Source organism: Leptopilina boulardi, unplaced genomic scaffold (genome assembly GCF_019393585.1).
Source record: "Leptopilina boulardi isolate dan_hultmark-lab unplaced genomic scaffold, ZJU_Lbou_2.1 LbouV2_372, whole genome shotgun sequence".
Lineage (NCBI taxonomy): Eukaryota > Metazoa > Arthropoda > Insecta > Hymenoptera > Figitidae > Leptopilina > Leptopilina boulardi.
This window is the reverse complement of record NW_026137943.1, coordinates 776,080-793,224: the sequence shown is the minus strand read 5'-3', so window position 1 is coordinate 793,224 and position 17,145 is coordinate 776,080. Positions and strand designations below refer to the sequence as shown.

Genomic DNA, 17,145 nt, shown 5'->3' with positions numbered 1-17,145 from the left:
AAAATTTTGCAATTATTTGAAAATTTAATTTAATTTCATGATGATATAGTGAAGATCGAATTCCAGAGCTTATGCCTTTAACTTTACACATGAATAAATATTGAAGATCGTGCGCAATTCACATCAACGTTCTTACATGATGTAACCAATTTAAAATCAATTTTGAAATTATCAGCTCAAAATAATTTGATAATAATCTACATTATGAGGTTACGCCATAATTAAGTGAATATACTATTTTATTAGATAGAGTTTCCAAACTCTATTTTCATCAATGCAATTTAGACTTCGAATCTATATATTAAACAAAATTTGCTATTTCTGGAATATTGATCAGTTATAAATATTATTGAGGGATTTTTATTTTATGCTTGAGATTTTTTGTAATTTCTAGACATTTAACAATCGCTTAAAATTTGCCTAAATAGTCTGACAATTTAGATTCAGAGGAAGCCAATTGACTATAAAATAAGGGGTTGAGAGATTGTCTAGGGAATATACATATAGACATATAAATAGGACCTTTACAGGCATGAACTTCAGAAGGATCGTCCATATTATTCAAGTGATTACACGCAATAACTCGCATGGTTGGAAACAGACAACCTAATGCCTCTGTCTCGAAACACATAGGCAAATATTACATGTGTTTCCTAATTCCAAAACATAATATATGTGTCTTTTGTTGAATAAGGTTCCTCCGTTTCATTACAATGCAAAAAGGAATTTATTTGTATATAATTGCTACACCTTCAATTTCAACTCTATTTATGGTAACATTAAAAATTTGTCTTAATAACTCAATAATTAATAGTAATATAAATTTGACAATTTGTCAGAATGATCTTTATTCAGAAATTTTTAACTTTCAACTTATATACATTGTATATGTATTATATATTTTTATTGTAATATTAAAAAATAATAATGAAAAATGTCAGCACATACACACAATTTTTTATTTGTATTTACAAAAGATAACAGATTTTAATCAACACAATTTCTCACACACAAATACGTTCATACACTATATCAATAAAATACTAAAAATTACGTTAAAAAAAAATTAACTCGCACGAACAAGAACTGGTTTAACTTTACTAGAAACTCCATCCCCTTCAATTTTTACTGGTTTCATTACTGCTTTAAGAATATTAACCCTTTGCTCAGCAACCTGAAAATTTATTTCTATTTGTTAATTTTTTTTTTAAGAAACATTTCACACTATTCAAAATAGTGTTTTAGTTAAATTAAATTTCTTTATAAAATTAATTCAATTTGTTTGATTTTTTTGTTTTAATTACCTCTTCGTCTTCAATTTCAATTTCTTTAAGAATTTCATCAAGCACAGAAAGTAGATGATCGACATTTTCTTTATTAAAAACCAATGGTGGTTTTATTTTTAATATATTAACATCGGGTCCATCGCTGCTGATGAGAATTTTTTCATCCTTCATTCTCATTACTATTCGTTTTGCTTCAGCAGTTGCTGGTGTTCTTTTCATTCTATCTTTAACTAATTCAATTCCCACGAATAATCCTGCTCCACGAACATCACCAATAATAGAATGACGTTTTTGCAGTTTCTTCAATTCATGAAGAAGATAATTGCCAACCGCTAGTGCACGTTTCTGAAGATTCTCCCTTTCAATCACGTCCATTACTGCATTAGCAATTGCACAGGAAACTGGATTTCCACCATACTAGAAATTTTATTACAAAAGAAAATAATAATAATGCAATAATATAAAATTACAATTTTAAAAAACAAATATTTTTTTCCTTTTCTGATTTTTATCAAAATACAAAAAATAATCCGCTTTAAAATTATATCAAAAATAAATGATAAATCATTCGATCTCTTTTACATCAAATTCCTAAAGTTTGTTTACCTTTAAAAAAAATCAGATTTCAATAGCTCATTAAGAATTTTAAAATCAGTTATTGATAAAAATTTTAATCTATTTTTAAATTAGTCAAAAATTCCACAATATGTTTAATTTGAAAAAATAGTTATTGGTTGTTTTTTTAAAATATTATTCATTGCCAAAAAAAAAACTCTACTCGCAGGAGTACATCCAATCATCATCATAATTAAAATTGATGCCTCAGGCATATAGATGAGCTTGGATTTGAAATACAAACTCTCATTGATTTTGATATACATGAACATTCGAGAATCAAAGGAAATGAGACAGTAGATGCTTTTGTCCGAACAGAATTAGAAACATCAATGGATGGTCCAAAACCACCGCTATAGGCATTATGCCAAAGGCTGTTAAAGCTGATGTTGAACATTGATGAGAAAGCAAATTGTAATAAGAAAAGACAAGCAAAAGGTTTTGTTGAAATTATATAAGACTTAGAGCAAAGATCATCATGATAAAATTCAACTGAAATTGATTTTGAACCAATTGGAAAACTTTCGTTCAATTGTGATTTGTCACATAAAAGGGCCATTTGATGGTAGAGACCGACCCGTGACAATGCTGTGCTTACAAGGATCCAAATCAACAAAAAAAGTGTATCGCGAGCACTGGACTTGAACATTGTTCTTTATGGGGAAAATCTTAAAATAATTCATCTGTCATAGAGAGTTGTCCATTGTCTTTTTTGTAGAAAGTCATCACTTGTCTTTATGAATCACGAAAAAAATTACTAGTACCAATGAGTTGTCATTTGTCTTTTTTATACAAAGTATCCTTTGCTTTCTGGCAAAGTTAGATAAGTGATGATTTTGTATATAAAAGACAAGTGACAACTCACTGCTACTAGTAATTTTTTTCGTGATTCATAAAGACAAGTGACAACTCTCTGTGACAGATGAATTATTTTGAGATTTTCCCCATAAAGAACAATGTTCAAGTCCAGTTATCGCGATACACTTTTTTTGTTGATTTGGATCCTTGTAAGCACAGCATTGTCACGGGTCGGTCTCTACCATTAAATGGCCCTTTTATGTGACAACTCACTTATTCTCAATAAGTTTTATCATAATTGATAAATACAAATGAGAAATTTGTACGAAAGAGAAATTCATCGCAGACGAAACAATTTAAATAGTCAATATTATTTTATTTTCACCTGATTTTAATGAAGCAAATATACTTAAAAATTACATTCGAGATTAATATTTAAGAAGACAATTTTTATGGAATAAAAAAGAATTCGATATTAACTATCAAAATGCAAACTTGACTTACTGTGTTAAAATATTCAATTCCGGTATCTGTGAAACTTCGAGCGATTTCCCGGGTAGTGATTACTGCTGCTACGGGATGTCCGTTACCCATGGGTTTTCCGACAGTAACTATATCTGGAATTATGTCTTCACCATAAAGCTGGAAAGCCCACATATGAGTTCCAACCCTACCAAATCCAACTTGCACTTCATCAGCAATGCAAACTCCACCAGCTTCTCTGACATGTCTGAAAAAGACAAATGTTTCAATTGAAACTATAAATTCTTCATTTACAAAATTCAATTTAATTAATGGTGAGAATTTGCAAATACATTTTAATATAAAATAAAAATGCATCTGGATTTTTCCTTAAAATCTTCCGTATATTGTTTCAATATTTAATATATCACTTGTTTATTATTCTTTTTTAAAAAAATCTTCCAAGTACAATATATCAATATTTAACAAATAAAAGCAATTCTTATCTAACCAAGCGTATACTTTGTATAAAATAATTTTTGTTTGCATTATGTTGTAATAACGATATAATTCTTCATAAATTGAAATTCCTGATTAGAAACGAATTCAAAACTTATCAATTTTTTTTCCATTTTATATAAAAGAAAAGCTCCCCTTTTTTCTAGAAGCGCAAAACTTTTATCTAAGTCTCTATATAAACGAAATGAATGGTTTTCAAGTTACCTGTAGACATTTCTGAAGTAATTTTTAGGTGGTAGAATCTGTCCACCTACGGACATAAGACTCTCGGCAATGAAAGCTGAAATCCCACGTTCTTTTTCTTTCACATCCTTACAAATTTTTCTCACGTCATTCGCGTACTTTAGACCAAGATCCTCGCCAGGATAGTCAACGTCACGATATTTTCCACGATAAACATCAGGACATGGTGCCTGTAAAAAAAATGATCAAAAATAAATTTTCATAAAAAACGAAAAAAGAAAATTTATATAAAAAAAAATATATATGTTAACAATTACCACGTGAATATGATCTTTTTTTCCAATTCCCTTTGGTTGATTGAATTTGTATGGTGAGATGTCAATCATGGATGTTAAATGTCCATGGTAAGCACTAGAATCAAAGTGATTAATTAATTTAGCAAGTATTTTTTTAAAATCATCCTTATTTGTTTTGCAAAGAAATATGTAAAAAAATCAAATTAGAATTTTCTTTAACTATCATCCAGTGACTGTAATGAAACGTTTATATAAATAGGACTGAAAATCGGAGTTTGAAAACACTAGGGGGGCCAGCAACTAGGAAGCAATGCCCCTACAAAATCCGCTGTAAAATTTCACGTCCTTTCCACAGATTGCGCGTCAAATTAAAAAAAAAAAATGATAGTGTTACTCAATTATTTGGTTTCATCTTTTTTGCAACAAATTAATGTTTATCAAAATAAAAAACATTTAAACCAACCATTTAGGCAAAAAAAATTTAAATTTCATTCTTACTTCAAGCGTGACAATTTTCTAAAAGTAAACATATTTTTACTTACAGCTTCAATTAATGTCAATCAATGATAATATGGAATAATATTGTTAAAAAAAAAAAAATAATTCCCTAAATCAAAATTAGTGACTTGTGAGTTTAATAAAAATGAATAGAAGTCATTTTTGGGGAAATTATAAAAAGAATGAATAGTTATTTTCAGATTCAATAAGAAAAATGTCTCACTATTCACTAATTAAGATTTTTAGACTCTGTGAGTTAATAAAGATGACACCCACTCATCCATAAAGATTAGAGAAATCACATATTTAGTTAGAATTCTAATGCACAATAAACAAATTTTTTTTTCACAATTTGCCTTTAGCATACATCATATCTTCCTTGTGTCACCTAAAATGACAAGAGTGTTATTGCAGAATCCAAAATTGTTCTTGATTAGCTTCCACGTTGAAATTTTTTTTTTTCTGGCTTTTTTTTGGCAATCTTCTTCAATTTTCTGACTCATGCTGTAAACAAGCAAAACACAAACCCAGACGATTAGTAAAGTTTTGTGAAAGAAATAGTTCTCTTGAAAATCAATCTGAAAACATTATACATGAATTCATTTTCACACTTTACGGAATCATACCATCACTATCGAAATCTCAGAAATTTTCCAAAAAACAATATTCTTGGTAATGCATAACTGAATATATTTACAAATATATTAGCTACTAGTTAAATTGTCAATATTAATGTTTAATTAACTAAAAAGCAATGTTAGTTAATTTTAAGAATAAAAATTGTCAAATTCAATACCTCAGCTGTGCTAAACTTCTCGAGAAAGCGATGTGAATATCATTCAAACTTTCATCAACTATCTTAAATATTAATTTTTTGATTAAAAAAAAAATAATAATAATAATTTTTTTCCAAACAGTTAATATTAATTTATAAAGAAAATTTAATAAGATACATTTTCAATGAAATTAAATAATAATTCAATTTAATTGAATTAAACATTGAAAATTAAATTGGAATTAAAATTCAATTTAAATGAAAATAACAAATTTTTAAATTAACTGTTTTTTTTTTTATTTTTGCACATTCGACATTTTTTATCTTCAATAAAAAAATTTGAAAAATAATAATTGATTATTACTGTTTTTTTATATATGAACGTGCAAAAATTATTATTGGAAAACTCAAACAATTCCATCTTCTGGCATTTCCAATTAACTTTATTTAATTTACAATTTCATGAATAAATATTAATAAACGAAATACGAAAAAATTTTTTTTTCATTTTTATAATAAAGCAAAATATAACTAAAAAAAATTATTATTTTAGTATTTTAAAATAATATAATATTTGAGGGGTGTTCTAATAAATTTTTCCGAAAGAATATTTTTTTTTTTTGAGAAAATAAAAAAAGTTGATACCATTTAATGGAATTATTAAAGTCATTATAATCGTTTTGACGATATAAGTCGAATAATAAAAAAATAAAAAAAAAAAAATAAAAAAGGTACTGAGATTAATATTATCAGGCACGACTGATAAAGCCTTTGTTTTAAGACTTACTGATCTAAGACAATAATGTCCTTATTTCCATTGTGCGTATGTGCAAGTCGAAGTGCCAAATCATTAGCTTCACTTCCAGAATTTACCAAATAGCAAACTGACAGCTGCTCGGGAAGTAATGATGTCAATCTTTTGGCACAAATCACTAAATCATCATGAAGAAAGCGATTGTTGGTTGACAATAAGGACATTTGTTTTTGTCCCGCTTCCACTACATGCGGATGGCAATGGCCAACTAAAGAAATAAAAAAAATTTCTTTTAATTTAAGCATTATTTTGTACAACATATTATTAACAGGAAACGGTTGCCATGGTAACGGTTGCTATGGTAATTGTTACCATAGTAACGGTTGCTATGGAAACGGTTGCCATGGTAACGGTTGCTATGGTCATTGTTACCACAGTAACGGTTGCTATGGTAACGGTTACTATGGTAGCGGTTGCTATGGTAATTGTTACCATAGTAACGGTTGCTATGGTGACGGTTACCATGGTAGCGGTTGCTATGGAAATTGTTACCATAGTAACGGTTGCTATGGTGACGGTAACCATGGTAGCGGTTGCTATGGTAATTGTTACCATAGTAACGGTTGCTATGGTGACGGTTACCATGATAGCGGTTGCTATGGTAATTGTTACCATAGTAACGGTTACTATGGAAACGGTTGCTATGGTAACTGTTATCATGGCAACCATACGAGTGTACGACGGACGGACGGACGGACGCCAAAGCGAAACTATAAGTCTTTCGGGCCTGAGCCACTAAACCCTAAAAAAGACAAAATCATTACTAAATTCAAGTTTTGCTATTCTGATGATTTTTTATTATCAAGAGAAACATTTTGATGTTTTTTTTTACAACTTTTATTCTTTATTTGCAAAATAAAAAAATATTTATTGGAATTTTAATCAAAACTTTTCGATCCCAATTTCCAATCCAATTTGCAATCCCTCCAAGGAATAAGGGGATTTTTCATTCTACGCAAATGAAAAACATAATCCAAAAATAATATATATATATATATATTTTTTATAATATTTATTTGCAAAGAAGCATATATAGTTCTAAAAAAAAAATACTATCTCGAACTTAATGGAAAATTATTATTATTTGCAAATAGTAAATTTCCGTCATATAACTTATCTATCATGGTTTAATGAATTGCCGACATTATTAGTTTAGTAAGTAATGACCCTCGAGAGTCATCGCATTGATTCGAATGCCACCACACTTTGACCTAATGTTAATATTCGATAAAAACCAATATTGATACCATAAATAATAATGCTTTCGATAATTTCAAAAAAAAAATGGAATAAAAAATGCTATTTAGGTACAAAATATGTAATAATCCATTAATGTAAACTAATTATTTCTTTTTATTGTAAATTATAAAAAGAAATAATAATATGCGAAATAAAAGCGTAAAAATATTTACGATTATTATGTAATTGTAATAAAAAAAAAAAAGTGATAAAATTCTATAAATAGAAAAAATAGTATTTCATCATCGCATCTATTTCGCAGTTTGAAAATTCAATTCTGTAGGTCACGACCTTTCAAAAATAGATAAGTGCTTTATAATATTAGGGTTGCTGGTATATTGTATATAAACTGGGCCACTGACGATAATAATATCTAAAGGAAACAAGTTGATTGTTCAATTGATATTCAGGAATTCAACACCACGTGCGTTGTATTTATGGTAATAATGATCCTTTTAATCTCGAACGTAAAATTTACATTTGAAAATACTGTCAATGCACGTGTTACTGTGGCCACGTGATTCTAATGTCATATGAAGGACTTTTGATTATAATTTAAATTTACATGTACATTTTATTTTTTACTATAGATAACAATATTATTTAAAAAAAAAACTTGTTTATAACGTCAACAATTTTTTTTTAACATTGAAAAATTGACCTTTATTATCTCTAAATTATTAATGCTAAAAATTCTCCTTATTTTATGAAAGAACGAAATATCACATACCATGGGCAACATTGTTGATGCAGTCAAGGTGCCTCTCGCCTTTTTCATCGTACAAATATTGTGCCTCACCCCTGACAATCTTCAAGGGATTGGATCGATAAAAAAGTGTACATGATTCTCTAAAAGTAATGAAAACTAAATTAATTTTTATAATGTAATGCAAAAAAAAAAGAAAAAAAAAACAGGAGAAATAAAAAAAAAATGTTTCAACACGAAATTTCTACATATCTTTTTATTGACAGTAGGAAAACAAAAAATTTGATTAAATCTTCTTTTTTTTTCTCTTCAAGGCAATTTGTAAAGCAAACAAGCGCATTTTACGCGTACTGTTATCGGGTTTCGGGTTGAAATTACTGTTGCATCATTTGTCATCAATTTCTTTTTTTTTTCGAGATATAAAAAGAAATACAATCTTGTAAAGCGTTGATTAAATCTCGTTCTAGGGAAATTTTCATTCAATGAAGAAATGTAAATAATTATTTTTAACGAATTCTCTGTATATAGTTGGAAAAATGTTATTAAACATTGCATGTTGATTTTAAATAAAATTTATCTTTTCGACTAAAATATTCAAAAGTACCGCGTTATGCGCAGAAGAATTTGCGCATCACACTAAAGTTCAACTAATTGTTCATAGATAGCGCATTATACTTTTCTCACAATCAATTTTATTCAATTTCTACTTATTAATATTTTTTTTATATTTGACAATATTATTTAAAAATTTTGAAAAAAAATGAGTTACACTATTTTTTTCTATTAAAAAATTTATGTTAAATTATTATTAAATATTGTAAAATAAAATATAATTTTTTTAATATTTATAAAAATTTTTGAAACTAATGTTTGTTAAATATTTTTTTAAAAGTAGATATATATTCACATGTGCAAATAAAATTTAACTCATACATTGTAAATTGGTTTATATATATATATATTTTGAATGCTCGAGGGTGTATATGAGTTATGATTTGACCATAATGTTTTATCTGTCACACAGTATTTGGAAGTGCACACGTGATAATATGCTAATTCGCAAAAGATCGATTCAACAGTGTCGCCGGTTCTATCAGATGACCAAAGTTCTACCCGATAACGCAATTCAGCCATGAGCTGTAGAGAACCATTTAACATGGTAATGACTTGACATAAGCACATTGCCATATACGATCCTCATGCTTTATATCAAGTGAATTTCAGTTTGAGTAGTGAGAGAATCCTCTCAAGCCATTCATCTCTCATATTAGAAGCAAATTTCCTTTCTCACGTCCCTATATTCATTAATTTTGACAAATTGTTACCGATTATCTCACTTTAATTTCTATTTCGTGAATTACAAAACCACTTTATGGCAAATTTAATTAATTAATAACTTATGAAACTTTTAATTTTTTCTCCATTAATACCAGTGAAATATTTATAGAATATTATAATTTTAATAATGGTAAATATAACAAACTGCATTGTAAAATTTACCATTCAATATAGTAAATATAATGAATTGTGTTATTAATCAGTATAGTAATTATTACAATGTGTTGTAAAATTTTTTATTCAGTATGGTAAATATGACAATCTGTATTGTAAAGTTTACCATTCAGTATAGTAATTACAATAATGCATTCTAGATTTATTATTCAGTATGGTAAATATTGCAATCTGTATTGTAAAGTTTACTATTAACTATTCTGAATGTGAGAATTTTCCTTAGAATAATTTATGCAATTTAAATATCCTAATATTTAAATATTTTAGAGGAATAATTTTTTACAAGGAAAAATTTAACATATGTAAATTTAGCATAAATATCTTTCATGAAAGTGTGAAATAATTAACGTAATTATCTTTTGTTATCTCAATAGTAAATTATAACATTAATAACTCATCTTTCCGTTTATCCGTTTTTTTATGGTTATCTTTCTGTTTTTTTTTCATTATTAATTATCATTAATTAATTGTCATTTTAATCTCTAGAGTTAAAATAATTACTGTCTAGGATTAAAAAAAATCTCTATTTCTCTCCTAGGGTTAGAAAACTAATTTTACTCCCTAGTGTGAAAAAGAGTTTTTTTTTTTTACTCTAAAGAAACTTACCCAATATGTCTATTTCGAAGTTTTAGTGTGTCCGATTTGGACATCTGCTCTAAAGTCTCCGTCATTTTTTTTTTTTTGGGAAATTACACCTCCGTTCTAAAAACAAAAATTGAAACATTCTGTAAATTTTTTTTTTGAAAATTATAAAATAATCTCGTATTGTTTTGACAAATATACGTCAATAAATAAAAAAAAAAAAAATTCCATTTTACTGGTTAATCGTTACTAATGTTATACACATCAACGATTAATTGATATGCTCTCTCTCTCTCTCTCTCTCGCTCTCTAATAGACATTAAAACCCCCAGCGTGTGAAACATCATACAGAAAGCCCATTTTCGATTAAATGCTAAAATACGATAAACCTTGATTAAGTGATAGGCATGTGTGTATTTTAAAGGTAATAGTCTACGCCGTATACAGATTTAATTCCCGTATAGATATATATATATATATAAATTGAAACGCACAATCAAACAATTATTATTATTATTATTATCACCATTTTAATAATAATTCATCAATCCACGATATTATTTCGATATTTATTATCAGCTTATAATGTAATTGATATAAATAATTTAATTAATATTTTAGAAAGCAATAAACATCAATATTTTTTATTTAATGTCATAGATGTTGATTTTGTTTTTATACACTGATCTTTATTAAGAAAAATAATATTCTATTGAGAAATTTCTCAAGGATTACAAATAAAATCGATTAATGTTTAAACCCAAATACGATTTTTTGAACTTTTACTTTGTGAAAATCTAAATTGATATGCCTTTAAGTTTTCGAAAGGAACAAAATGTAAATGCTCACATGGTACGTATAGGTTAGAATCGTCTGTAATATTGATAATTTCACTTATTCCGACGTAATCTTTATAACTTTTTAACTTGTTATGTTACAGTTCTTAAAACCGTTATCTTAAAAAGGCCTTTCTTAGAGAGGCGAAAGCTCGATTTTATTTGTAATCCTTGAGAAATTTCTCAATAGAATATTATTTTTCTTAATAAAGATCAGTGTATAAAAATAAAATCAACATCTATGACGATAATTGGACTCTGATCAACAATAATAACACCTTTTAAAATTTTTTATTTAATGTTCATATTTTTTTTTGTCCAATTAATTTTTTTTAATTTTTCATTTCTGAGTTACATTCAATATTAACTGATTGTTTCAAAAAAAAAGAAAATCGTTTCTATCTAAATAGTATTAAATTTCATATCTTGTAATATTAGTTTCGCTTAAGTTTCAAATTTCTCATTTTCGCAACAAAAGACATATTCACGTTGTTAGCACATTTTATATAATATATATATATATATCTGCAGTCTTATGAAATCGTATTCTTTCTTTTTATAACTTTTTTTTCATTACAAAAATATTACCAAAAGATATAATTTTATTTTTGCGAAAAAAATTTTTTTAAGTGTTTAGTTATGAAACAAAGAAGAAAGAAAAAAAAAGAAGACAAGTTTTGATAAATCAAAAACAGAAGAGCTTGAATGAAAAATTGAAAAAAAATTCCACTACATTATCTTTGGTAAAAAAAAAAAAAGAAAAAAAATACAATAAGAGATTAACGTAAAAATAAATTAATGTGATATTGATGAATGAAAGAAGAAAATAAAGAAAAATGAGGGAGAAGGAGAGCAATTGGAATGAAGGATCGGTATAGTAAAAGTGATAATAGAATGTCATACCTGATTGAAAAGACGGAAGTTGGCTGATCCTCGACTTCTGAATGCAGTTGTCAACTATGTGTCGCGACCTACTCCAGTGACGTCATTTATAAAGTCTCTAAGTAAGCGAAAAAAGCGGGGAGTTGCGCGCGCAAATCACCAAAGTCTTTATTCAACAAATCCCCTCCTTGATCTTCCTCTACAACCCCATCATCATCATCTTCATCATCATCATCATCATCAACATCATCATCATTTCAATCATCACACTCATTAAAGGTTATTGGTTTAATACTTAATGAAAAAAAAAAAATATTGATAATATCCTTCTCGCTCAGTAAATAATGAGATTTTTGATAATTCATTTTCTGTCAACGAGATTGATTATTATTACACTGGCGCCTCACGAAGGTTACCTAATTAGTTTCCTCTTGAAATAGTGTGAAATAGAATCAATTATGAAGATAGTGAGATTGATTGAAAATCAGGAAGGTTACATTTTACGTAACAATCTTTTCTATTGTGTTAAAACAAATTATTTCAGATAACAAATAAAATTAAAGATGTTTTTAATGAATAGTTTTTGTTTTTTTAATGATTTTTATTCTTGTAAAGTTCATATGAATATCGTATGGCTTTCTTTTTTACAGTATCAGCTATCGTAAAGTTTCCATTGATTAAGTTACATTTTATGAAATTGAAAATTTTTCCATTACATGTGTTTTTGCGATATACCGCTGAATGTAAAGGGTGACTATTGATATTGTTAAAAGTTGAAAAAAAAATTAAAGCTATCTGGAATTTAAATATTTCTTATTTTTTTAATATGTTTTCGAAACAATTATAAAGGAAAAAACCCAGAACTTATAAATTTAGAATTTATAAGCGTTAACATTCCATTCATTTAATTATTTCAAAGACCGAGGGATTCAATGGGTCAATAAATATTAATCAAATCAATCTCTTGGGGTTTGGTAGATATACAATTTTAATTTGTAGAACATCATTATATGAAACATTTCATTTGTGATAATAAATATAACACTATAAATTATTAATCATTTTTTTTTTATTTAATAAACTTTTCTTTCCATTCTCTAAAAGCGTGAAAATATATTTTTTAACATTAAATTTTGCAAGAAAATAAAAATTTAAAGATTTATATATTATAATAAATATATAATTAGGGAAAAAAATTGCATATGAAAAAATGCAATTTCTCAATATAAAATTATATGTTGAACCTAAACGTTCGATAACTTATGCAAGAATTAAATGTTATCGACTGTCTACTCGAACGTAATTGTATATATATATATATATATATATATATATATATATATAACGATAGTAAAATTACAATTTTCTTTTCTTTGTAAATTACTCAACAAATTTTTTTTCCTTTTATAAAACTCGTTTCAAAAAAACAATGATGAAATTTGTACAAAAATTAATTAAAGCGCATTATAATATTATAAAATTATTGCTTAGAAACTGAACGTCACGTGAAATAGATTTATATTACATGTGATCAATATGATTTTTAATCACTATAATCACGTGACTTAAAAATTTTCTCCCAATAAATTTCCAATCTAATTGATAAAGGACGCAACAATTCCACAGATCCACGTGCGCGTGAAACAATATACTTTCATTATAATTATCAATCAATATTGTCTCAAGAACATATCAATAAGAAATATATGTATATAGATACACACAAACTTAAAAGCTTTGTATACTTTTATTTTAATCAAATGATGACAATATATTGGAAATTTTTTCTTCATATCACAAAATTAATGGATATGTACCTAAATACATTGATTTTATCATTTCAAATGAAATTAAATTATAAAAAGAACTTTGAGTATAAAATACGAATTTTTTTAAAGTCAATGAATTGTAATTTTATCGGTTATAACTTTTCCTCGAGGATTTATCAGGAAAAAAAAATGCATATTTATATACACGCAATACGTTAAAATTATCTCAAAGACAAATTTAGTCTCTTTATTTCGCGTTATAATAAATCAATTAAATTTTGTAATGAACATTATTCAAATGTCATTCTATAAATCCACTATAACGTAAAATGATATATATATATGAAAGGAATTATTTTTGAACCAATGGTTCAAATAATCATAAATTGTTTTTACCGTATATTAAAACAAAAAAATATGTAACTAATATCGATTTTAATTAACAATTAAAATAATCTTTGTACCAAAAAGAAAATATATGAGTTGTAAACTAAATTGCGAAGTGATTGAGAAAAGTACTATCTTTATATTAAGTAGAAAATGTATCTCGATTGTGAGAGAATGACTATGCGCCACCTGTAAACAATGAGTCAAACTTTAATAAGATGCGTATAGTTACACATTTGTGCACAAAGAAGTTAGATACTCTTATTTTTATTTTCTTCTTATTTAATTATAATATATTCCAAAAAAATTCCATGTATATTAATTTGAAAATAGTATTAATGAAAATTTCGCAATTTTCTATGCTGTTTGTTAATGAAATTTTTGACAGAGAGATGGTATTACTCGTTTTAAGATAAGAGATGCTGTTCTCTGTATGCGGCAATAATAAATTATTTGAGACAATGATGTTAAAATTTATCTCTCAAAGATAAAACAAAGTTTGATAAAAAGCAATTCATATAGATTACAAAAGATAGTTATTTTCATCTGTTTGTCAAGAAGTTTCTAATTTTAAAACAAAAAAAAAAAGAAAACCTTATCGAAAACAATATTGTTTTAAACTTAAACACTCCATCAAATTTTAATTTTACCAGTGTACTAATTTTTATCATTTCTTACTAGAAGGCCCCATTTTGATTAGAAAATAAATTTTCAAAAAAACGATAACAAAATGCCGATATAATTATATAATCTTTTTTATTATATAAATATATACCTATAAAGTAACGTCAGAAATTTTTATAGATAATGTACAGTGAACACTATCAAAAACCACATCGGTCAATGAACCATGATAACTCAGTCAAAATATAAGATATACATTTAAAATAAAAAATTATTGGACATTTTAAAAAAAAATTTTCGTTCAATAATTTAAACAGAAAAAACATTTATTAACCATTCAATTTAGAAAAAAAAATAAAGAAAATGATTGCGACTTTCCGAAATATTACTAATATAGATCACTAATCTAGATCACTAATCTAGATCACTAATCTAGATCACTAATCTAGATCACTAATCTAGATCACTAATCTAGATCACTAATCTAGATCACTAATCTAGATCACTAATCTAGATCACTAATCTAGATCACTAATCTAGATCACTAATCTAGATCACTAATCTAGATCACTAATCTAGATCACTAATCTAGATCACTAATCTAGATCACTAATCTAGATCACTAATCTAGATCACTAATCTAGATCACTAATCTAGATCACTAATCTAGATCACTAATCTAGATCACTAATCTAGATCACTAATCTAGATCACTAATCTAGATCACTAATCTAGATCACTAATCTAGATCACTAATCTAGATCACTAATCTAGATCACTAATCTAGATCACTAATCTAGATCACTAATCTAGATCACTAATCTAGATCACTAATCTAGATCACTAATCTAGATCACTAATCTAGATCACTAATCTAGATCACTAATCTAGATCACTAATCTAGATCACTAATCTAGATCACTAATCTAGATCACTAATCTAGATCACTAATCTAGATCACTAATCTAGATCACTAATCTAGATCACTAATCTAGATCACTAATCTAGATCACTAATCTAGATCACTAATCTAGATCACTAAACTAGATCACTAAACTAGATCACTAATCTAGATCACTAATCTAGATCACTAAACTAGATCACTAATCTAGATCACTAATCTAGATCACTAAACTAGATCACTAATCTAGATCACTAAACTAGATCACTAAACTAGATCACTAATATAGATCACTAATATAGATCTCTATTATTAAATTAAAATTTAATATTTTAAGTAATAAAAAAATTGAATTTGAATTTTTTCTTTATTTTAATTGTATTTCTGGTATTGCGTAGTAGTAATTTTTTCGCTTCTTATTGCCTTTACGAAGACTCTAATCGTAAGTTTGATTATTTATCTATTTCACGTGCCGCAGATAATGCAATGGAATAAGCACGTTTTGTATATGTCACGTTTTCCTAATACCTCTTAGGATTAATTTGCAATATCTTCCTGTTTTGTTATTTATAGGATAATGGTTTCTTAAAAACGTTGAAACAAGCTATTGGTATTCATAAATTTGATAATATTTCTTTATTTAAAATTTTTATTAAAAAATTAACTATTTATAATAATAAATTAAGAAATTAATAATTATTTACATAGTTTAGTTGATAATTAAATATATATATAGGTATATATAATTATTAACAAATAATATTAATATTTAGTTATTAATATTGGAAATATTATTTTTTAAATTATTTAATTTGTTAAAAAAAAATTGAAAAAAAATCAACTTCGCAGTCGGTAGGACTCGAACCTACGCTCCCAGAGGGAATCTGATTTCTAGTCAGACGCCTTAACCACTCGGCCACGACTGCTATGAAAAACATACTTTAAAGAACTAACCTACTCATCAGAAATATTAAAAATAATTTAAATTCGTTTTTTTTCAATACAATTGTTAAATATATGAATTTTATTAATAGTTTAACAATTAAACTTTAATTATTTTATAAAATTTTTAACAGAAAATTCACTTTCATTAAAAGAAGAAACATATCCTTACGTATCGGATATGATTTTAATTTTATTATTGTTTTACATTCTAAATAAAAAAAGCAGAATATAATTAAATTTGTTTCAATTTGAGATATTTTTAAAGAAAACGCAAATATTTTTATTTAAAAAAAAATTAAGAGTGTTAGGTATTTGAAATAAGAAGAAACAGTAATTTCAATTTAAAGTGTTCTATTAAAATTCACGCAGAACACGTTTGATTACATCAACGATCGACGGATTCATAAATAGATCCACTCCACAATATTCATTATTACCATATCATAATGCTAATAGAATTATATTATTGATAATGAAAATAAAAAAAAATTTGAATATTAATAATAATGATAATGA

At 26.3% G+C, this 17,145-nt stretch overlaps 1 protein-coding gene and 1 non-coding gene across 2 annotated transcripts; both read right to left on the bottom strand.

Moving 5' to 3' along the window:
* Nucleotides 1–819: 819 nt before the first annotated feature.
* Nucleotides 820–12,181, bottom strand: LOC127287729 (alanine--glyoxylate aminotransferase 2-like). Its single transcript, XM_051314815.1, has 9 exons — nucleotides 12,025–12,181; nucleotides 10,310–10,405; nucleotides 8,216–8,334; nucleotides 6,220–6,454; nucleotides 4,181–4,274; nucleotides 3,885–4,093; nucleotides 3,204–3,429; nucleotides 1,305–1,703; nucleotides 820–1,174 (listed from the first exon to the last, which is right to left on the bottom strand). The coding sequence occupies exons 2-9, from the start codon at nucleotides 10,372–10,374 to the stop codon at nucleotides 1,067–1,069; spliced, it is 1,455 nt and encodes a 484-aa protein (XP_051170772.1). The 5' UTR covers nucleotides 10,375–10,405; nucleotides 12,025–12,181; the 3' UTR covers nucleotides 820–1,066.
* Nucleotides 12,182–16,528: 4,347 nt separating this feature from the next.
* On the bottom strand, nucleotides 16,529–16,610 carry Trnas-aga (transfer RNA serine (anticodon AGA)). The gene has a single exon. It is a non-coding gene; the product is annotated as a tRNA-Ser (tRNA).
* Nucleotides 16,611–17,145: the final 535 nt, after the last annotated feature.

Bases quoted from the DNA above. Each gene is read 5' to 3' on its own strand.
- LOC127287729 (XM_051314815.1), bottom strand. From the start codon at position 10,374: ATGACGGAGACTTTAGAGCAGATGTCCAAATCGGACACACTAAAACTT. The intron at 4,094-4,180 runs GTAATTGTTAAC...TTTTTTTTACAG, and splicing joins AAAAAGATCATATTCACGTG to GCACCATGTCCTGATGTTTA. The intron at 3,430-3,884 runs GTAACTTGAAAA...TGTCTTTTTCAG, and splicing joins TACTTCAGAAATGTCTACAG to ACATGTCAGAGAAGCTGGTG.